Source organism: Nasonia vitripennis (genome assembly GCF_009193385.2).
Source record: "Nasonia vitripennis strain AsymCx chromosome 3 unlocalized genomic scaffold, Nvit_psr_1.1 chr3_random0010, whole genome shotgun sequence".
In the NCBI taxonomy this organism is placed as follows: Eukaryota; Metazoa; Arthropoda; class Insecta; order Hymenoptera; family Pteromalidae; genus Nasonia; species Nasonia vitripennis.
In genome coordinates this window covers 318,663-340,093 of record NW_022279630.1, presented here as the reverse complement: position 1 = coordinate 340,093, position 21,431 = coordinate 318,663, and the positions used below count along the sequence as shown (strand labels likewise).

The 21,431-nt window shown below is 37.3% G+C and overlaps 5 protein-coding genes and 1 long non-coding RNA gene across 8 annotated transcripts in view; 3 read left to right on the top strand and 3 right to left on the bottom strand.

Annotated features, from left to right (window-relative positions):
- Nucleotides 1–2,737: 2,737 nt before the first annotated feature.
- LOC107981654 (coiled-coil domain-containing protein 170-like) overlaps nt 2,738–21,431 on the top strand; it is a 290,914-nt gene continuing 272,220 nt past the window's right edge. The window contains exon 1 of the mRNA XM_032601858.1: nt 2,738–2,783. The gene's annotated coding sequence lies outside the window, so the exon portion shown is untranslated. The remainder of the gene's footprint in view (nt 2,784–21,431) is intronic.
- Nucleotides 4,481–7,173, bottom strand: LOC100679887. 2 transcript variants are annotated; one of them, XR_004345257.1, is made up of 6 exons: nt 6,684–7,173; nt 6,401–6,597; nt 6,140–6,294; nt 5,970–6,029; nt 5,717–5,894; nt 4,481–5,635 (listed from the first exon to the last, which is right to left on the bottom strand). XR_004345257.1 is itself a non-coding variant. In XM_031927119.2 (5 exons), the coding sequence occupies exons 4-5, from the start codon at nt 5,850–5,852 to the stop codon at nt 5,022–5,024; spliced, it is 750 nt and encodes a 249-aa protein (XP_031782979.1). In that variant the 5' UTR covers nt 5,853–5,894; nt 5,970–6,029; nt 6,140–6,294; nt 6,401–6,522; the 3' UTR covers nt 4,481–5,021. The 2 variants fall into 2 exon arrangements, 1 of the variants encoding a protein (XP_031782979.1); XM_031927119.2 differs by lacking the exon at nt 6,684–7,173 and having other exon boundaries at nt 6,401–6,522.
- On the top strand, nt 5,980–21,230 carry LOC107981653. The gene is made up of 2 exons (XM_031927117.2): nt 5,980–6,049; nt 18,631–21,230. The coding sequence occupies exon 2, from the start codon at nt 20,150–20,152 to the stop codon at nt 21,134–21,136; it is 987 nt and encodes a 328-aa protein (XP_031782977.1). The 5' UTR covers nt 5,980–6,049; nt 18,631–20,149; the 3' UTR covers nt 21,137–21,230.
- LOC103316437 lies at nt 9,046–12,987 on the top strand. Its single transcript, XM_031927118.2, has 3 exons — nt 9,046–9,148; nt 9,239–9,810; nt 9,929–12,987. Exon 3 carries the CDS (start codon nt 10,611–10,613, stop codon nt 11,508–11,510), a length of 900 nt encoding a protein of 299 aa, XP_031782978.1. The 5' UTR covers nt 9,046–9,148; nt 9,239–9,810; nt 9,929–10,610; the 3' UTR covers nt 11,511–12,987.
- LOC107981652 lies at nt 11,059–15,117 on the bottom strand. Its single transcript, XR_001729497.3, has 4 exons — nt 14,877–15,117; nt 14,690–14,795; nt 14,497–14,597; nt 11,059–12,502 (listed from the first exon to the last, which is right to left on the bottom strand). It is a non-coding gene; the product is annotated as an uncharacterized LOC107981652 (long non-coding RNA).
- Nucleotides 15,407–18,720, bottom strand: LOC107981651. Of its 2 annotated transcripts, XM_032601859.1 has the most exons (4): nt 18,608–18,720; nt 18,169–18,314; nt 17,917–18,097; nt 15,407–17,823 (listed from the first exon to the last, which is right to left on the bottom strand). In XM_032601859.1, the coding sequence occupies exons 2-4, from the start codon at nt 18,237–18,239 to the stop codon at nt 17,572–17,574; spliced, it is 504 nt and encodes a 167-aa protein (XP_032457750.1). In that variant the 5' UTR covers nt 18,240–18,314; nt 18,608–18,720; the 3' UTR covers nt 15,407–17,571. The 2 variants fall into 2 exon arrangements, with proteins under 2 accessions (XP_032457750.1, XP_016843386.1); XM_016987897.3 differs by lacking the exon at nt 18,608–18,720 and having other exon boundaries at nt 18,169–18,380.

The following is a 21,431-nucleotide window of genomic DNA, read 5'->3' as shown; positions in this document are numbered from 1 at the left end:
TTCTTCAAACTAAGCAGCCCGCGACTTGACGGCTTCTCAGTTTTTGAATCACCTAAACAAAAAAGATTGCAAAATAATTAATATTAAATATTATAATTATATAAAAAGAAATTTTATTATGAATTTAAAAAGAAACTCACCATCCAATTTTGCTTTTTTCGGAATCGGTTTTAAATCCCTCATGCTCTTCACCGACTTGCATGACTCACAACTAGATGAGGTGCTGGAGCTCGAACTAGAGCTCGAGGAGGAGCTCGACCTCTTCGAGCTTGTCCTCTTATCCGCCGGACGACTGGGCCTAGTACTCGCTGATGTGCTCGGTCCAGCTGAAGGCCCCTCTCGGCGGGCAGTACTGGGCTGAGAGCTTGGCCTCTCTCGGCGGGCAGTGCTGGACGACGAGCTTGGACTCTCTCGGCGGGCAGGGTTGGGCGAAGAGCTTCCTGGCCTAATTCCTTCATATAATTGCTGCATGGCAGCAAGTGGTGGCAGCGATGGCACTAAAAATTGAAAAAAATTTTGAAAAAATTATTTTTTATTTTTTAATTATGAAAAATCAAAATAATTATTTACTTACGTGAATTGATGGCCTCCATGGCCCAGGAGACATGCTCCAACATCATAAGCAATGTTGGAGCGTTGGCAATTAGCCACCGAATTCTATCCTACATCGTCCTGATGCTATTCCTGCTGCTGCTGCTGCAGCTTCCTGGACTCCTCTTGGGTGCCATTTCACTCGATATTCGATTTCAAAACCGAAAATTGTACTGACTCACCGCAGCCTACGGTGGGCTTTTTATTGCGAAAACAGCCCCTTCCCATTCCACAGCATTTTTCTAAAGTCCTGTGATTGGTGTAAAAGTTTTCTCTCCTAATTTTTGAAAAACACACCTCCTCACATCTATTGAGGGTGGAAAGCCTTACGATTCGTGCTAAAATTTCCCTCACCAAATTTTGAAAAACTAGTGTCCACCTCCTCTTAGTGGACACTCCCTTTTGTTTCGAATCTCGACTGTGAGAATGCGAGATTATCCTCTTCTCACAAGAAAAGATCTTGGAGAAAATCTCACTCTGAATTTATTTAGGACGTCTAAGAAAATTGCTGTATCTCGGTGCGAGATACATCTGTGCGTTCCCTACACACCCAATCAGATAATGGGCTAATGATTTTTAAACAGCAGTGTTGTCTCTGGGAAAGTGCAAGGGATAGTACCTGCACGCACAGTCGGTGGTAAATATTTTCTAGCTTAGCGTTTCTCAGTCAGAAAACAGCTGACACTAGAAGCTGTATACATCTGCGTGGGATAGTTTGTATACGTATCCGTAAATTATCTACACGAAGTCTGTATAGTGAACATTTCTCGCATACATTGAGTAAAAGTAGAGGAAAACACCTGTGCGAGGGTCGTCGTCCATACCTGCGCGAGGATCGTATGGAAAGTGTGAGGGATAGTACCTGCGCAGTCGGGGGTTCACCTATCTGAGAGTGATTCACACGCAGACAGTGGTATGCATAATGTCTCCAATACAATTTGTAAAGGCAAGGGAAAATACTCGTGCGAGGGTTGCCATCTCTACCTGCGCGAGGGAGGAGGAGCATGAACCCACCTCTAAATTTTTTCGGGACACGGAGAAGGGAAGATTGGGACTTATACATACTACGGTTACTGGCTCACTCTGAGAGTGGGGATGAATTCTCGATCGCTAGGAGAGGGAAGGGAGGGATCGACAATCCTTCCATCTAAAATACACAGCTCGGATTCTGGCTCACTTTGAGAGGGGGAAGAATTCTCGGTCGCTAGGGGAGGGAAGGGAGGGATCGACCATCCCTCCATTTAAAATACACAGCTCGGATTCTGGCTCACCTTGAGAGAGGAGGGGGTGAGCCAGAATCCGCATGAGCCAGTATGCCTATAGCCTATCTACTCATTTGTGTGTCTACAGGGCTAGAGGAAGCAGAGGAAAAAAGCGCAGAGTGAAAAAATGAGTTCCGAAATAAATAATATGTCTCCAACAATAGTTGTATTGATCGATAATACAACAATCTATCAGGAGGTAAAGAGTGGTGAAGTAATTGTGGCGCACGAGAAAGCCGAAAACACCTTGCGATTTACCATTACCTCCGTTTGCTCGCAACTTAACATTAAAGTTTTTTCCTTTATACGAAGACCCCGCTGTTCCAAATACAAGTGAAAGACAGGTAAAGTGTTATATTATGATTTTAAATTTAAACAATATGAGTGTATATGTCGCAGTACAAATCGTGTGTGTGTGAGTGTGTTTGTGTGCGTACGTCTATGTATGTGTATATATGTGTGCGTGCCTGCGTGCGTATGTGTGTATACGTGTTTTGCATGTGTGCGTGCGTGCGTATGTGTGTATACGTGTGCATGCGTGTACGTGTATATGCGTGTGTGTACATGTATATGTGTATGTTTGCGTGTGTGTGTATTTGTACGTGTGTACGAGTACGCGCGTGTATGTGGAATTTGATTGACTTATTCATATTTTTTATTTTATAAGTGCAAGAGCTGCAGAAGCCACTTGAAGAGCCGCAGCTCGATGTACAGTCGGAGCAGAAGCTCGATCTACAGTCAGAGCTGCAGCCCGATCTAAAGTCAAAGCCGCAGTTCGATGTACAGTCGGAGCAGAAGCTCGATCTACAGTCAGAGCTGCAGCCCAATCTAAAGTCAGAGCCGCAGCTAGATCTACAATCGAAGCTCGATGTACAATCAGAGTTGCAGCTGGAGCGCTGGTCGAGGCAGGCCCTTGAACAACATCATCAGGTATTACACATTTTCTCTTTATTATTATGTATTTATATATATCTGAGTATTTGGATTAATACGTTATTATTTTCTCTTTATCATCATGTCTTTATATATCGTAGTTATCGATAAAATTATGGTCCTGAACGACGTGATTGAAAACTAACTAAATTAGCATTAAAGGAAGCAAATGATAAAGAGTTATTATAATAACAAATATTTTCAAAAAAGTTTGATTTGTCATGAGTCCCATCAAGTAATTGAGAAAGCTCTTCTGGAAATGGAAGTATAGGCTCTAAAGCAACTATTCCATGACTGCAACAATCGTTAAAAGATAATCCTTTATGAGCTATTTTCTCCGAAAGAAAATGTTTTGCATTGCAATGAGTACATAAAATATCCATGGATCCTAAATAATCTTGTTGATTTGTAACATTTCTAAGTTCATCGCTAATCAAATTACGCGCAGCTTGTCGGCGAACCCGTTGATTTTCAGCATTTCCTTGTCGTCTTTGATTTTGATAAATTTCTTCTTCTTCTACCGTGCGCTGTTGTTTTCTGCGTGGCATAGTGTATTAAGAAAGAGAAATTTATAAAACTTAAATTATTTATTAATAAGTTCTTAGAAGAAAGCAATATTAAATTAAAAATAAAAAGAAATACAATTTTATATAGTGAACTGTATTGTAATTATGCAAAAGAAGTTAATAATAATGATCAATAATCAATAATAAAAAAATGCGCATCTAAAATAAAAAAATGTTGAGTCAATAATAATTGTAAATTGTTGTGTAAATAGGTCGTTATCGTCCAAGATGGATATATATATATATATATATATATATATATATATATATATATATATATATATGTCTGGTTTAGTTTTGGTTATAAATTCTGGTTTAGTTTTGGGTTATTGTTCGGTTTTGTTCAGTTAAGGTTATAATTCTCGTTTTGTATTTTGTTTGTTAAAGTTAAACTTGGTTGTCATATAAGTAAAAATGTAATTGTGAAAGGATTATAATATTTTATTGAAAATGAAAATTATTATTATATTTTCCAGTAAATATCAATTTCATGTGATGTATAGCAGAACATTCTTCTCAAGATTCATATAAAATAATTCAATAAAGCACTTGGGTTATAATATCCAGTATAGATGTACGGTGATAATATGTCGTTAAACCTGTAAAAAAAGTTTGCATTATATTGTGTATAATAATAGTATGAAGTATAAAATGTAAATTGCACAATAAGAAAGGAATTTCATAAAATATATTTATGTATCCCTAGTGGAAATGGAAATTGTGCCAGACTGTGCCAGACTGTGCCAAACTGTGCCAGACTATATACATATATACCAATTCGAACATTTGGTAATAGTTTGGCATGGTTTGGCACAGTTATGGCACAGTCTAGCACAGCTTGGCAAACTCTGTCACAGTAAAAAATTTATAAAAAAAATTGGTCTTTTCATAAAATGAAACACTGTGGCACAATATAGCACAGTTTGGCATAGTCCTGGCACAGTTTGGCACACCCCTGGTAAAGTTTGGCATACTGTGGTACAAGAGGGCATGGATAGGCACAGTATAATATAGTATTTCAATAAAATTAATTAAATTAACTTATTTGAATTATAAATTTTACTATATTAATGCAATTGAAAGTCAGGGTATATGTTAATATAAGTATAAGTATAAGAACTGCAGAAAATTGAAAAAAAATATTTATTTTCTTTAATTCAATACATAACGTACTTGGTATAATATATAGAAACAACTACTTGCGTTTCAGTGAAAAAATAAACATTCCATTAATAATGCGAATGAAAAAACAATTTACTAAATAAAACGATACACGCATTTTTTTTCTGATTCAACTTTTGAAGTCCAACGTTCTCTATGTAGGAACTAATCCAACAATTCTATATGAACACTAGTTTTCTAGGTAAAATAACCTATAACGTCTTTGTCTTAATCTTTGGTTCTATAAATTAAAAAAAAATACTAAGAATGAGGAACACAATATATTCAATGAAATACTTAATTTCAGTGACTTCAGAACGTACAATATTAACGTTCTTTACAACCGATTTAAAATCAATACTAATTAACTTTAGCAAAAATAATTTTAGGATTCTTTTAAACTTTTCATTATTACTCGCTATCATTTTCAAACTAATCAAAATCTTCTTGCTCATTCAGCTGATGCTGTAGGTTTACAGTAGAACGACTTGCTCCTGATATTTTGCTATTAATCATCTGATCCTCCATACTGACTCTTTTCAGTAGCACCTACATTTTCATTAAAAGAATTGAGTAACGGATCACGAGGATGTGAATGATATGATTGAAAACTGCTGGTTGCAGTTTCAGTTCCTGGAGGAAAAATGGTTCTACTTGGAATAATAGGTGGTTTTGCCCTAGATAATTTTTTCCTGGCTGCTGTTATAGCATTATGTTGATAGCTTGAGCATGTTTCCATTTGTATGTCAATTTGGGCTTGTGTATAACCTTTGGCTACTAAAAACTTATAGAATTCATCTTCTACAACACTTTTTTTAATAGGGGATAAGACTCTAATATTTTCATCAGCTGGTTTTTTTCTACAGACACATCTTTTTGCTAATTCTTCAGTCCCGTAAATTCCAGTGTTAATCAACGTAAAAAATGTCTGACATTTTGTTGTCTTAAACGCATCTTTGTATGCGTTAGCATTACATTTTACACCTTTCTTCAATACGACTATATCCTCATCTACTGCAGGCTCCGAAACGTTTGCAGCTTGTGTAGGATCAGTTACGTATGTGGGTGTTTTTGATATTTCAAATACTTTATCATACACTGTTTTACGTAATACTTCATTATCTGCAAAAAAGGGTTTAATAAATACTTTTTTTGAATTATGAAATAACAGGAGAATAACAAAGCTTACAATTAAATTATTACCTGATTTTGACAGATTATTATGATTTGCTATTGGGCGACATGATTCCTTGGGTACAAATTGATTTATTATTGCTTTCAACTTCTCGTTTTCAATGAGTGTTTCTGCATATTTATTCTTGAAAAAATCACCCTGCATTTTATATGCATTGGTAGCTGCATTAGTTGATGCTGCTTCTTGCTGTAATAGAACAGTATAACGCTCTTAAAATTAATATATTATAATGTTAAATAGTAAATAAGTTGTAATTATTACTTTTTTTTTGTTACTCAATGCAGGTCGCTTTGGCGGTGGTTCCGTAAGATCATGCAGCGACTGTAACAACACAATATATGGTATATATTATTCCATAATATTTAACAGAATGAGAACTGCTTAAGATTATGCAATTATATCACTAAAATGTTATAATTTAAGCAAATTACTTGTTCAATACTATGCGTAGGGCTATAAGTTTCAGGCACTCTCGAAGTTAAATCATTACTCTATCAGGATCTTCTGGTTCGCATTCATTCTAATATTGACTAATTATTTTGTTTGCAGTTTCATGTCCTGTTTTCTGCACAGATCTTTTGATTCTCTAAAAAAAAGCGACAATTGCTGTTTATTAAATCATTGACTATAGACATGAAATTTAAAAATCCAATAGACGTGAGTGGAAGATTAGATGATATTTTTTTGCGTACACATAATACCTTTCTTTGGAGTTTTGCCGTGTTTAATTCTGGTAACACTTCATGATTCTCATCAATATCACTCAAATTATTTCCTTGTACATCTCCCTCTACGGAGGTATCAGACTCAACATCTTTTGTCTTAGAGTTTGGTATATAAAAACGTCTTTTTTTAGCATTCAGGTACGATTGTAGTAAATCATGTGTTGCTGATGTGAACAGTATATTTTTTAAATAAGCATTTTTTGATTATGTAAATTATTAAGTATAAATTTTTTATTTGCAATATACATACCTGCAGCATACAAAACATAACAAGATTTTTTATCCTTAACCCCTGGCTCTTTTTGTAATCTTAGTAATTTCTCTTGATAAAATTTTGGATCTTCTAAATATTTCTGAAAGTCAAATTTTTTGATTTTTGAAACTGACACAGTCCTTCTTTCGCCATTTCCAGAACCTTTATTTTTATCAGGAATATAAACGTAAGCATGAGGTTCGTTAATTTCGTCATCATTTTCTTCATCGTCAAAATTTTCTTCATTTCTGAACTTGCCAGCCATAGTGGCTACTCACTGCACAAAGCAACTATTATCCTCTGAATATTTTGATTGCGCTTATACTCTTTTATTAATTATTAAAATATTAAAATAGAGCCAGAGTGTTTTGGTCAGTGAAAGTCTAGCTTATCTTGGACTATGGAGGTTAACGTCTTCAGTCTTGGCGGGCGGCAGCTATAGAGGCATAAAGCACGGCGCAGAGCGTACGGCTGATGCGACGGTGACCGACCGAATAAGTATATATGCGAACTCTCACTCAGTGCCGCACAAATGGAAAAAAGGCGAGCGCCACCTGTAGCTCTTATAGCCCCCCCGCGCAGATAACAACGTGTCGGCACAGAGACGTCCCCGTGACGGCACGAGATGGCGGCATCCACGACAGCACGTGACGTCCAGCTGCCGCAGCACAGAGACGGCACGTGACGGCACGGCGAGACAGCACGACGTGCCGTCTCTGTGCCGTCTCTGTGCCAGCAGAAAACGCTACCGGCGGGGAGCGATTTTATCGCATATAAAAATAACGCTAAATAAAAATTAGTTAGAACGCATAACTAAGCATCTACATCATAAATAATTAATAAATTTTGTTATATAGTATAAAAAAAATTTTATGTAAGAAAAAAAAATCTGCCGGGTGTAGGGCTGGAACTCACGATCTTTGGATCAGAAGTCCGAAGCTCTAGCCTCTGAGCCACAACTCTTCTTACAATTTGATGCACAATTGCACCTAATTATCATCGCTAATAATTAGAATTATGTAATAAAATAATGTTTAAATGTAATTCGGTTTGGAGAGAATAAAAAAAGTAATAAATGTATGCTCTTTACTAATTAAAGTCCATAATTATTAATAATGCAACATTCTGAGCACGCGGCACGCGTGCTGTCGCTGTGCAGTCTCTGTGCCGTCGCGTACAGACGCCCTAGGTCGAGACAGCAACTGGACGGCACAGTGACAGCACGACGTGCGGCACGTCAAGAGCATGCTCTGCAAAAAAACGCCCGCCAGATGTCCCCGCTTGATAGCACAGAGACGGCACACGGACAGCACGCCGTGCGGCACAACAAGTCTCGGTGGAGACAGCACGTGCTGTTATCTGGGCTCCCATATATATGGGAGGCGGTTACCCAGTACCTACCCAGATAACAACGTGTCGGCACAGAGACGTCCCCGTGACGGCACGAGATGGCGGCATCCACGACAGCACGCGACGTCCAGCTGCCGCAGCACAGAGACGGCACGTGACGGCACGGCGAGACAGCACGACGTGCCGTCTCTGTGCCGTCTCTGTGCCAGCAGAAAACGCTACCGGCGGGGAGCGATTTTATCGCATATAAAAATAACGCTAAATAAAAATTAGTTAGAACGCATAACTAAGCATCTACATCATAAATAATTAATAAATTTTGTTATATAGTATAAAAAAAATTTTATGTAAGAAAAAAAAATCTGCCGGGTGTAGGGCTGGAACTCACGATCTTTGGATCAGAAGTCCGAAGCTCTAGCCTCTGAGCCACAACTCTTCTTACAATTTGATGCACAATTGCACCTAATAATCATCGCTAATAATTAGAATTATGTAATAAAATAATGTTTAAATGTAATTCGGTTTGGAGAGAATAAAAAAAGTAATAAATGTATGCTCTTTACTAATTAAAGTCCATAATTATTAATAATGCAACATTCTGAGCACGCGGCACGCGTGCTGTCGCTGTGCAGTCTCTGTGCCGTCGCGTACAGACGCCCTAGGTCGAGACAGCAACTGGACGGCACAGTGACAGCACGACGTGCGGCACGTCAAGAGCATGCTCTGCAAAATACGCCCGCCAGATGTCCCCGCTTGATAGCACAGAGACGGCACACGGACAGCACGCCGTGCGGCACAACAAGTCTCGGTGGAGACAGCACGTGCTGTTATCTGGGTATATCTATATGTTATTGTTTGGGGTGTTCAAATTCAACGGCGACGGTGCAAATCGAAGCGTGATTTTAGTAAAATACTAATATTTTTATTACAGTGATTTAGCATCACTGAGATCAATATTATAAAAATCTTAGCCATAATATTCACCTGTTCTATTTTATGCTATATACAGTGTTCAGAATATCTTAATAATGCAGATTTACTGAAAATAGGTTATGTTGCCATAACAAAATCGAATTTATATATTAAATGAAAAGAAACAATTAATTTCAAGGGTAAGTCAGTCATAGTTTTAGTAAATAAACTTTTGATTTTTGGCTAATATTAATAATTCTTGTAAATAACCAAACCTATTTTATTTACAGAGATATTCACTAGTATGCCGTATCGACAATATTATGATAGGTTTTCCAAAAAAAGGATTCCACGCAGTACAATTGCAACGCGTAAAAAGAAGAAATCGTAGCCATGTAACATTAGATCCAGAGAATTAGTACGTATATTTTGATAACTGAAGTTTTAAAGTCACACGTATCCATTTTTTTAGATTTGTTTTGTTAGATTGCATTTGCAAAATGTTGACATGTTCAACAGCACATGTTCATATAGTTTTAATGCATAAGTGCAACATTTTCCGAGTGCAGCGCATTTTTCAGTGTGTGCTAGCTGCAGTGAAGTGATATTCATGTTTTTATAAATAATATTGTTAAAAATTCATAATAATAATTAATTTCTATTCTTTTCCTAATTTCATTTTTCTAATTCCATTGAGCAACTATGGAGGAATCTGCAGTATCATGACCCTTGTCAACTGTCAACCTCAGCCAGTGACTGACATGGAACTGGTTGTCAGCTAGAGTAACTCCGGAGGCTGTGCGAGTTCAGGTAAAGGAAGCAGCTCCTTGCTTAGCTGTATCTCAATTGTATGTACATACGTGTAAGTCTATTTGATTACAAGTTTCTCTTTTACCTCCTCACCTATTCCTGTTCTCTCCATCTCTATACGCCTCTTTTATGTATGCTCTTTCAAGTTTTAAAAATAATTGTTTTTGCAGGTGCAGGCTTTAGGACAAGGCAAATTTGCGATGCTACAAGCTGCAAATATTAAAAACTCCTCCAAGCCAGACTGGGTGTAGCTGCAGGATATGACTTGTACTCGTCTTCTTCATCAAGAGCTGTGGATTTTCACTGAGGGCTCTCTCTCTCCATACTAAAGATAGTTTTCTTGTGCTGCAGCGATAGATAATTTTCAGAAAGATAGATCTGCTGCATTTTTAGGTCCGGAATGTGATAATTACTTTGTCCTTCAGCTTTGTTTATAATTAAAAATTTCAACTTTTCAGTGTTGCGATACTTACAAGTGGCACTTTATTTGTACACACAGGAGGTAATTATCATATTCTGTATCTAAAAATACGACAGAATAAAGATTTATGCATCACCAAGGCTAATAGATGCTCTGTGTATATCATTCTGAAAATTATTACCCGCAAAATAAAAAAACATACACGGATTATAGGTTAACATTTAAAGAGGAGCAGCATTGTGAAATGTATCAAAGTACAGTTAATTTTAATGACTTTAACAATATCTACAACAAAATTCAGACCTTTAGCTGCATTACTTAAAATGTGGCCTAACAAAATCCTTGAAAAACATGATAAGAGTCATTGACTGAATCAAGTTCGTTGTCAAGCATCTGATTCTTCAAAAATATCTGTTTGGCCTATCTACATTATGCTAAATGAACTACCTGATAAGTTACGCAGTAATCATATGATACTTGCTGGATTATGGGTTGCCAAAGTAGAACCTGTCATGAATCTGTACTTGAATTCATTTATTGATCAGGCTAATCAATTATCGTCTGAAGGTTTCAAATGGTATTGGAACGGAGAAGAAAAAGTCAGTAAGCTATTTCCACTTGGTTGTTGCGTTGATTCACCATGTCGTTGTGCTATGCTTTGTATGAAAAGATTTAATGGATTGAATGGATGTACGTACTGTGAACATCCAAATGTGGCAATTAATGGTGTAAGAAAGTATCCTATGATACTACCGCCTCCCCTTCTAAGAACTGATACCTCTATTAAAGAGAAAATGCTTTTGGCACATAGCAGTATCTCGGATGATATTACTGGCATTAAAGGACCATCATCTCTTATGAATCTCAATCATTTTAATCTTGTTGATGGTATGATTGTTGACTTTATGCATGCGTGCCTTTTAGGTGTCACAGAGCTGTATACTACGATTATATTAACAAATGTTAAACGAAAATATTATGTAGGCTCTCCAAATAAACTACTAATTATCGACCAGCGTTTACTGTCTATAAGGCCTCCGAATTGTATAGCGAAAGTTTCAAGAAGTATTAAAGAAAGAGCAAATTGGACAGCTTCTGAATGGTTAACATGGTTAATATTTTATTCTTTGATTTGCTTACACGGTGTACTGCCAAAAAAGTATTATAATAACTTAGCTATGTTTGTTTGTGCTATGAATATTCTATTAGAAGATTCTATAACGCCTGCAATGTTAGAAAATGCTAGAAACCTATTGATACGTTTTGTTGTTAATTTTGAAATATTATATGGAAAAAACTACATGCATTACAATGTGCATTCATCTTACTGATACAGTTAAAAATTGGGGTCCGCTACATAATGCAAGTACTTTTCCATTTGAAAATGAAAACAAACTGTTACTCCGAATGAAAAAATGCAATTATCGTATTTCCACGCAAATAATACTAAGACTATTAATTTACCAACAACTGCCACTGTTACAGCCAAATAATCAATTAATTTCTGACAAAGTTCAACAATATTGCAATAACCTGGATAAAAATAAATTAAAAAATATATATAAAGTTGATAAATGTATTTTAATAGGACCCGGCAAAGCATGCACATTTTCAAAACGAGAATCAAATTGTCTTCAGAAATTAATTGGTGTACAAACAATAACAGAATGTAAAATGTACAAAACAATGATATACAATGGAAATCGTTATAATACTATTCAATATAAGCGTTGTCAGCGACGAAATAATTCCGTTATTCAAACTATTGACAATACGTTTGGAGTTGTATCAAAAATATGTAAAATTAAATATAATGATGAATTCAAAGTATTTATTTTTTTTTATCATATAAAAATAGCAAACAATTTGGTTATTGATAATGTTGATATTACACATTTTCGAGTCGTTAATGCAGAACAGAAAATTGATCTAGACATTGTATAATATCCTAGATTACATAGACCATGTTTATTATTGAAACTGCGTAATCAAATTTTTATTATTACTATTGTGAAAGGAATTTTAGGAAGACACGTAAATTAGTTTATCCTGTATGTTGCGTGTATAATTTTTGTATTAATATTGTATATTTATTGTAAAATAAAAAGTATGTCAATGAAAATTTACTGTGAATATACTATACCTGATCAATTTATCATGATATAAGAAAAACATTTTTGAAAATTAGCTATATTGCGTTACAATACTAAACCGTGCCACATTGTGTTAAACTGTGTCTTACTGTGCCAAACTGTGCTAAACTATGCCGAATTGTACCAGAACTGTGCCAGGTAGTGCCAAACTGTGCCAAACTGTGCCAGGACTGTGTCAAATTCCAAACAATACACGAGAAAAATATTTTTATTTTCAAAAATTGGTATTGTGCTATACTATGCCACACTGTGCTATAACTGTGCTAAACTGTGCAAAACTGTGCCAAGCTATGCCAAGCTATTGTCAAATGTTCGAATTGGTATATATGAAGCACAGTGTGCCATAGTTTGGTACAGTTTGGCACAGTTTGGCACAGCATGTCACAGTCCTGGCACAGTTTGGCACAGTTTGGCACATCAAATTATTTCCACTAGGGATATATCTATTCTCCATAAAAAGCACATATAATGATTGTTTGTGTACAAATAATAGATAATTTAAATGTATAATATAAAATTCACTGTTGGATAAATTATTTTATTTAAACAAAATAAAACATGTTTTTATTGTTATGGTTTACTGCGCATAGAAAGTTTTAGATGTGTTTTAATTAAATTGTTTAAACAAATAAATAAAACAGTGTTATAATCTTAAGATTACTGTAAATATCATTCAACAATAGTTGTACCTCATATATACCAGGTTGTACAATATGTCTTCGAAGTCCAAAATTTATGATCTTCATTTTTTAGTTACTGCAGACTTAATTCTGTTCTGTGCATCGAAAAGCATTTGTACATCTCAAGGTCTACTAACTGCTTTAGCAATACACCCATTAAGAAAAACTTTTTTAATTTACTTTATTTTTATAATTAATACACTCATAACCTATGCTTATTTCAAGCTGATCTAAAGCTTTAAAAGTGCTATTCAATGTCCATATATCCAAATTGAGTTAGCGATAGTTAAAAAGATGAAAATCTGTTTTATGTAAAACTGAACTCACAATAAAGAAACAAAATATAATTTCGAATGTGCTTCTAATATTGAAAAAGAATCATAATTGTGCTTTATATAGTGAATAATGTCCCGGCTGAAAATAATCATATGAGAGCTCATATAAGCGATCATATGAGCGATCATATGAGCCATCATATGAGCAATCATATGAGCGATCATATGAGGCATCATATGAGCAATCATATGAGCGATCATATGAGCCATCATATGAGCAATCATATGAGCGATCATATGAGCCATCATATGAGCAATCATATGAGCGATCATATGAGCCATCATATGAGCCATCATATGAGCAATCATATGAGCGATCATATGAGCCATCATATGAGCAATCATATGAGCGATCATATGAGATTTTCGACCGGATTCTCATATGAGCTCTCATATGGTATATCGCGATTTTTCATAAACATAAATAACCACATTACTTACTTTACCGCGCATTCTGACTTTTATTAGATTCTTTTTTATTACCACAGCTTTGTAAGATACTTCTAGAATTTAATTTTAAATAAATATTATATTGAAAAAAAATTAGACTCGAGGAGAGTTGAACCCGGAACCTTAAGATTACGAAGCAAGCGTCCTAACCGCTCAGCCATCATCATCATTATGATTTACACGTCCTTGTATGTTTTTCTTATTATTATACTCTATTATAATTACAATTAGTTTATTTTATAATGAAATAAACAACATTTTATTCGAGTAATAATAAATAAAACACGCATGGATATGTAAATTATAATGACGATTAGAATCTAAAGATATCAAAGATGATGATGGCTGAGCGGTTAGGACGCTTGCTTCGTAATCTTAAGGTTCCGGGTTCAATTCTCTTCGAATCTAAGTTTTTTTCAGTATAATATTTATTTAAAATTCTAGAAGTATCTTACAAAGCTGTGGTATTAAAAAAGAATCTAATAAAAGTCGGAATGCGCGGTTATGAAAAATCGCGATATATTATATGAGAGCTCATATGAGAGCTCATATGAGAATCCGGTCGAAAAACTCATATGATCGCTCATATGATTGCTCATATGATGGCTCATATGATCGCTTATATGATGGCTCATATGAGCTCTCATATGATTATTTTCAGCCGGGGTAAATAAAAAATATTTGTTGATATATATGTACCTTCTTGAGTTTGATTTTATATATTTCCTTGTCTTTAATGAAAGTATTAATACACATGAAATCAGAAATGTACATGTAAGCTGTTTCTTTATGATAGCAATCTGAAAAGAAATGACAAAAATGTTTTTTGTTAAATAAAAAAAGTACATAATACCAGATAAAAATAATGTCGATAATAATAGTTCACACTGACCTGTTTTATTAGTAGTTTAAAATCTCAAAATTTCTTCTCTATAAACAGAGATTTCAATAAAAAGAATGTGTATACTTTGATAGAAGCAGATCCTTATGACAAAAGTCTGAAAATATAAAAAGTTATAAATATTTTAAGATGAGCAACATAAAGAAATCAAGTCCAAAATCTAAATGTAAATTTTAACCTCAAAAATGTGACAACTAAGAAGTGTAATAAAATCGTGAATTTTGACCACGTAATCTCAAAATCAATGATGATGAACAAATACTTTAATATTCCTCTGCATAATTTGTTACTTTATGTTTATATTACATAGTCAGATAAATATAAAAAAATTCACACGTAAAACGTTGAACTGCACTCTGCAGAAGTGATAAAAATCATGTAAAAATACAAGTAACAGCAACATTAAAAGGTTATGTAGTAATAATTTTATCGATAAAGAACAGATGTCGCTATGAGATGCATTTCTCGCCTGTATAGATGACTTGTTGACTGCATTTTAAAGGTATAGAAGATAGATCTTATCAATACAATCTTTTTGAAGCTTCTATTTAGAAAAAAAATTATTTTATCATAATATTTATATAATAAGGAAAAACTTTATAATTTTGAAAAATAGAAAAACTATAATTTTTAAAAATAAAAAAACTGTATACTTTTTGAAAATAGAAAAACTATAATTTTTAAAAATAAAAAATGCAAAAAGTGGGATAAAGGAGAAGGAATTCCAATAATTTATTATGTTACACTAATTACAAAAATAATAATTATCTAACCTACATTCATGCAAAAAATATTTATTGTTTATTAAACAATTAATGTGAAAGTGGTTTATAGTCAAAGAGAGTAGAAATACAATACTTTGTATCGCAATATATCGTTCAAACGATTTTTTGTTGTAGACCCTGTTGAAAATAATGACGTCATTGACTGCCGTCATTAAATGGCGTTAAATTACGTCATTAGATGACGTCATTTGAAGCTACAAATTGGAACCTTTTATTACGTCATTATTTTCAACTGGTTGTACTTCTAAATACTTATACTCTTAAATACTTCAAAATTGATGAAATGGTTGTCTATATAGGTGCTACCATCTGGATGGTAGTACAGAAAATGGGGGCTAGTGTCCAAGAAATTAATAATTTTTAATAATTTTACTAAACAAACGATAATTAAAAAACAATATTTCTTTGGCGTTAGCCCCCATTTTCCGTACTACCATCCGGATGGTAGCACCTATATAGGCAACCTTTTCATCAATTTTGAAGTATTTAAGAGTATGAGTATTTAGAAGTACAACCTGTTGAAAATAATGACGTCATAAAAGGTTTCAATTTGTAGCTTCAAATGACGTAATTTAGCGTCATTTAATAACGTCAGTCAATGACGTCATGAAATGACGTCATTATTTTCAACAGGGGACGCAGCTACAAAAGTAATTTATTTTTCATTATTAAAATTATTATAGAAATATAATAGTTTGTACTGATCGCAATATTGTTTACATATGCAGTCTCAACTACAGAAATATTCTGTTTAACATAATTTTTGGCAACATTACATTTTACAAACATACATTTTGTTGCATATACACTTAATAGATACGTAATAAATAAGTATGTGGAAAGATATTATTAATTAATTGTGAAATATAATAATTATAATCAATAATGAAAAGTATGCTTATTTACAATATCTTTTATATTAGTTAGAAAAATAATTTTTTATATCTGTAAACATTCTGCTTAAGTTAATGAATTGATATGTAAGTTATTAAAAATAAATCTGAAATTAAACATCTATTTTAAAATTTACTAAATTAAAAGTTCTTAAAATTGAAAATGTAACAATTTCTGTTGTAAATAATTTTTCATTGCTGATTATAATTATATTATATATTTAGAATACTAAAATATGATGACGCTGTATATACTGAAGTTAACTTAAAATTGAAGTCTTGAAAGTAATAAAACTGTATTGACACATACAAAGATTCAATTTTGCATAGTAATATTAATTACATAACATATTCTTAAGTCTTAACCTTAATAACAGTCTGTTTTAGAGATTTAGATATGAGTGTCATTACAACAAATTTTTGAAAAGAAAAAATTGAACAATATAATAGTTTGTCGTATAAAAAGAATAATATTAAATGACAGCAAATTACAATGTAGTATTTGATAGCAAAAAAATGAATACACCTAATATACGAATATTATATACTTAATTATTAAAAATCACTGTTTAATCAGTCTCATAGAAATAAAATTTTGCTATCAAATATCACATTATCAATTTGTTATCATATTGCGTAATCAGTATGATCTCATGTCAAACTAATACAAAGTCAAATATTTTGAAATAAAAAACACAATGAAGTTGTGAAAGTTAAAAATAAACTTTGCTTTGAACAAATTCAAAAGTAAATAAGAAAAGTTACTCTTCGGTCAACTTTCTCTTTGCAGCAGTTACCTGTTGTGTACCTCGAATGAGTACATTAGCAGCCATAACTTTATGCTCTGGATCCGCAGTGATGTTGCTTGAATCTAGGCATGTGACTTTTATGATACCATCTGAAAAAGAAAATTATTTGTTATTATATATATTTTTATTATGTTTTTAATTTTTATTATTGTTTTTAAATAAGAGAATAATATATTTTTTATCATTATTGGCTACTGTTCCAATCACTGTGACCCAAGTTCCTTTCTTAAAGTCTACAGGTACGTAGTTGCCTATTTGTACATCAGTCATGGCTCCGCATCCGTATGACATATTCTCATATCTGGTGGTCGATTGAGCAAACGTTGTCTTGATATAGCCACTGATAGCTATAAAAATATAATTATTAGAATTATACAATATAATAATTAAAAGAACGAATAAAAATTAGATTGAAAGATTAAAAAAAAGAACAGATTTCCAATTGCTTCTTTTATAGATGAAAAATCCACTACAGATAGTGGTAATTCAGGTGTGATTGGCCTTGTCACATGAGTGCCCTTGTACTCAACTTTCGTAATCTTTTGAAAAATAATTTCAAAAGGTAGTACGCGCAATGTGTACTCTTTCTCATTATTCATGAGGGCTGCTTTTGTATAGCCGTGTTCAATATGTAGGATCTATAAAGAACAAAAAATATAAATTTATTAGTTTTAATAATTGAAAAAATGTACAATAATAAAATATAAATAATAAAATAGAAAAAATCTTACTCGATTGATTGTTATTTCAGGCTGATACTTCTTGAGCAGCTCTGCGGTCCAAATTAGGCAAAGCACTCGACCATTGCTTCCATTAGTTAGAACGAATTTAAATAAGTCATAGCCCTTTCCACCTGCTTTCTGTCCCACTTTAGCCGGAGCAATGATTTGGTCTACATAACCAACCAGCTCTCTACAACAAACATCAGAAAATTGTTAGATACAAAAAAAATGAAATTGTAATGAAGTAAAAAGTACTCTTACGTTGTTGGATCTCTGTCGATTAGCTGGTCAAAGTCCTCGTCAGGTGTGTAGACAACTTCATTCGCATTCATGTCTGCAGTTTTTTTGTATAAAAATCTTGTACGTACCAGTAGCTTTTGTACCCAATGTTAATGCAGGTGTAGAAGCTGCAAATAAATGAAACATTAAAAATCAAAATCTCAGATTTTCACACACTGTCATCAAACGTGGCATGATTACAGAATAATAACAAAATAATTTTCTAAATAGGTGTAACAACGCTTTTTAAACAAAACTGGCCATTTCGTATCTACTCAAGAATGAGTGCATACTTTTCTCACATACAAAACGTGTTATCCTTCTAACCTCAAAATGTACATATTTCTAATACCTCACTGCAATCGCGCATGTGTAAAAAATGTAAAAATAATATAATAAAAGAATATAGTACTGTACTTACTTTAATATTTTTGATTTTAATAGCACGATCGAAAGCTGGACAGCAAAGAAGACCGGATTTCCCAAGCGATGAGTCGAGACACACGTGTGCACCTTAGCGAGCGGTGGACATTTATATATGTGGCGCCACGCGCTGGACAGCGTCGTCGCCAGCGCAAGCAAACGCTACAGCCGGACAGGCGGAATACCGCCGGAGTCAGCCTCGAGTGATCGTCTGGCAGACGCCACGCAGTGGCGAGCGGGTAGCGCGCACCCGGTCGCCATTCTGGTACCGGCCGCCAGACTGAGCACACGCTCAAGTCATCAGTATTACCTTTTATTAAATAAAGTCTTCAGAGTAGATTAGTAGTACATCGGAGGCGTAATTTCTTTCCTCCTGTCCATTCCTGTGCCCACGCGACTCGTAAGCCCAGATCCAGTACTCTCTGGGCCGAGATAGAAAAGCCTAGCTTCAAAAGTGGTGACCCCGTTCAGCAACACGTTTCGGAGTCGGGCACAGCGCGAAGTATCGACGCCATCTTCGCTACGTCTCTTCACTCTGACTCTCGGCGGCCAGTCCAGCCTTCTCTCTCGGCGTACCGCGCGGAGCCGAGAGAGAATATTTTTTTTATCATTCGACTTACGGCACGTCGCAGCCCATTTACAGCTCGCGACGGCCGCTTTTATTTTTTTTTACTTTCTGCATCGAGCAGCAGCGCAGTTGCGCGCGGGTCACGCGCGAGCCGGTGTATCTCGCCGCCGGTGAAGTGATCCTCAATCGAGCACGCGGTGCGGCCCGTCGTCCGCCCTTCACCGGAGCAACACCAGGCGAGCACCAGAGGTACCTCGCCGCACGGAATACCAGCAGCAGGGAGTCTGCCTCCAGCCCCTTTACAGCTGGAGTGCGCGCGGAGCGGCCCTGTCGGTCGTCTCCCTGTCTGCAGCACACTACGCGGCGAGAGCAGCCGCTCCACCGAGGACGAGACAGCAGCAGAGCAGCGCTGAGACACGCACCAACGCACCGGGGTCCCAGCCAGGAGGTGCCATCAACATCGGCGGAACATCAGCAGTCGAGCGACGCAATCCGGCGGCAGCGCGGCGTCCACGCCTCGCCATCATCATCGGCAGCGTCCGGCGGCAGCTTCAACACACCAGGTTTTTCGCCCCGCAACAGGTATAGCCTTTCGCGGCCTTGAGTCGCTCTTTCATTTCAAGTGCCGCGTATACCTGTTGCGTGCCGCCGGCGCCGACGCCGCGTTCCACGCAGTCGGCCACCTTGCCGACTCGCGTCGTCTCCCGCGCTTTCTCGCTTTCCGCCCCGGCCCTCCCGCGCGAGCGGCCATTTTCCCGGTAGTGTTGCGCGCCGCGTAGAGCCAGCGCGCCGACCATCGCGCGCGTTCCGCTGGCTCCGCTACCACCACGCGTGTCGCGCGACGGCGCCACCCGCCATCCCTCGGCGGTACGCCGCGCACACAGCGTGCCGCGTCTCGGTTCTCGCACTTCACAGCGCCTTGCCGCGCGCCGCGCGCTCAATTTTATTCACTCCGAGACTTCAGATACAGACATGGTACTGCGTACGCCAACCGGGCAGCAGTCCTCCGAGGCGCGTCAAAACTCGCAAACGGGAGCGAATAGCTCGGATTCGATACCGGTTCCCCCGCCTATGCCAATCGACGGGGTATTTCCGTATCCGCGGCAGACTTACGAACCCTCGCGCTGCGAGATTCCGTCCTATTGGAATGCTAATCCCGCTTTGTGGCTCGCACAGGTCAACGCAGCTTTCGAAGCCGGAGGAGTGCGGAACGAGCGCCACAAATTCAACACCGTGGTGGCGCGGCTTCCCCAGGCCGTCGCAGAGGAGCTGTCGGACCTGATCTTCCACCCTCCAGCCGTCAACCGCTACGCAGCCCTCTGCCAGGCGGTGCTACGCCGCCTCTCCACTCCAGCCGACACCCAGCTGCACCAGGTCCTGAACGAGGTGCGCCTGGAGGGCCGCACTCCATCCCAGCTGCTGCGTCACATGAGATGTCTCGCCAACGACGCGATTTCAGATGAGGCCTTGAAGGTCAAGTGGCTTGACCTCCTGCCGCCGCACATCGGCCGGCTCTGCCGAGTCCTGCAGACCAGCACTCTCGACGAACTGGCCCACCTGGCCGATCTCGCCATGGTGCCAGAGCCGCAGGTCCACGCCGTCGCCTCTCGACCCGCAACACCTTCGTCGAGCGGCGTCTCGTCCCGCACGGCATCGCCCCAGCCGGATTCGGACATGGCCACGCTGCAAGCCACGCTGGCGCAGCTCCTCACCACCTCGCAGAGGCAGAGCAAGCTGCTCGAGACCCTCGTGCGCAACAACACCAGCAACAACAACAGCAACAACATCAACAATAGCAGCAGTAACAGCAGAGGTAGAGCACGCTCTCGCTCCCGCCCCCGTCGAACCGCAGCGCCAGCGGCCGCCGGCGATGACTTGTGCTGGTACCACCGGAAATTCGGCCAGCAGGCCGTGCAGTGCAAGCAGCCGTGTTCGTTCATCCCGGGCTCGGGAAACTAAAGGCGCCTCCGCCCCCGCAAGCCGAAGCGGTAGGCGCAGTCATGGAGAGACGCTTGCATATATCACCGACCAGTCAACGAACCTCAGGTTCCTGGTGGACACCGGTTCGGCCGTCTCACTGCTGCCTCTCTCACACTTCAAGGAGACGAGAAGACGTGGCCCTCTCACCCTCAGTGCAGCCAATGCCTCAGCGATTGATACCTACGGCACCCACTCGCTGATGCTCGACCTCGCTTTGGCCAAGCCACTCAGCTGGAAGTTCATCGTGGCCGATGTCAGTGATCCCATCCTAGGC

Bases quoted from the DNA above. Each gene is read 5' to 3' on its own strand.
- LOC107981653 (XM_031927117.2), top strand. From the start codon at position 20,150: ATGGTACTGCGTACGCCAACCGGGCAGCAGTCCTCCGAGGCGCGTCAA.
- LOC107981651 (XM_032601859.1), bottom strand. From the start codon at position 18,239: ATGAATGCGAATGAAGTTGTCTACACACCTGACGAGGACTTTGACCAG. The intron at 18,098-18,168 runs GTAAGAGTACTT...TGTTTGTTGTAG, and splicing joins ATCGACAGAGATCCAACAAC to AGAGCTGGTTGGTTATGTAG. The intron at 17,824-17,916 runs GTAAGATTTTTT...TGTTCTTTATAG, and splicing joins CTGAAATAACAATCAATCGA to ATCCTACATATTGAACACGG.
- LOC100679887 (XM_031927119.2), bottom strand. From the start codon at position 5,852: ATGCAGGGTGATTTTTTCAAGAATAAATATGCAGAAACACTCATTGAA. The intron at 5,636-5,716 runs GTAATAATTTAA...CCTTTTTTGCAG, and splicing joins TAATAATCTGTCAAAATCAG to ATAATGAAGTATTACGTAAA.
- LOC103316437 (XM_031927118.2), top strand. From the start codon at position 10,611: ATGCTAAATGAACTACCTGATAAGTTACGCAGTAATCATATGATACTT.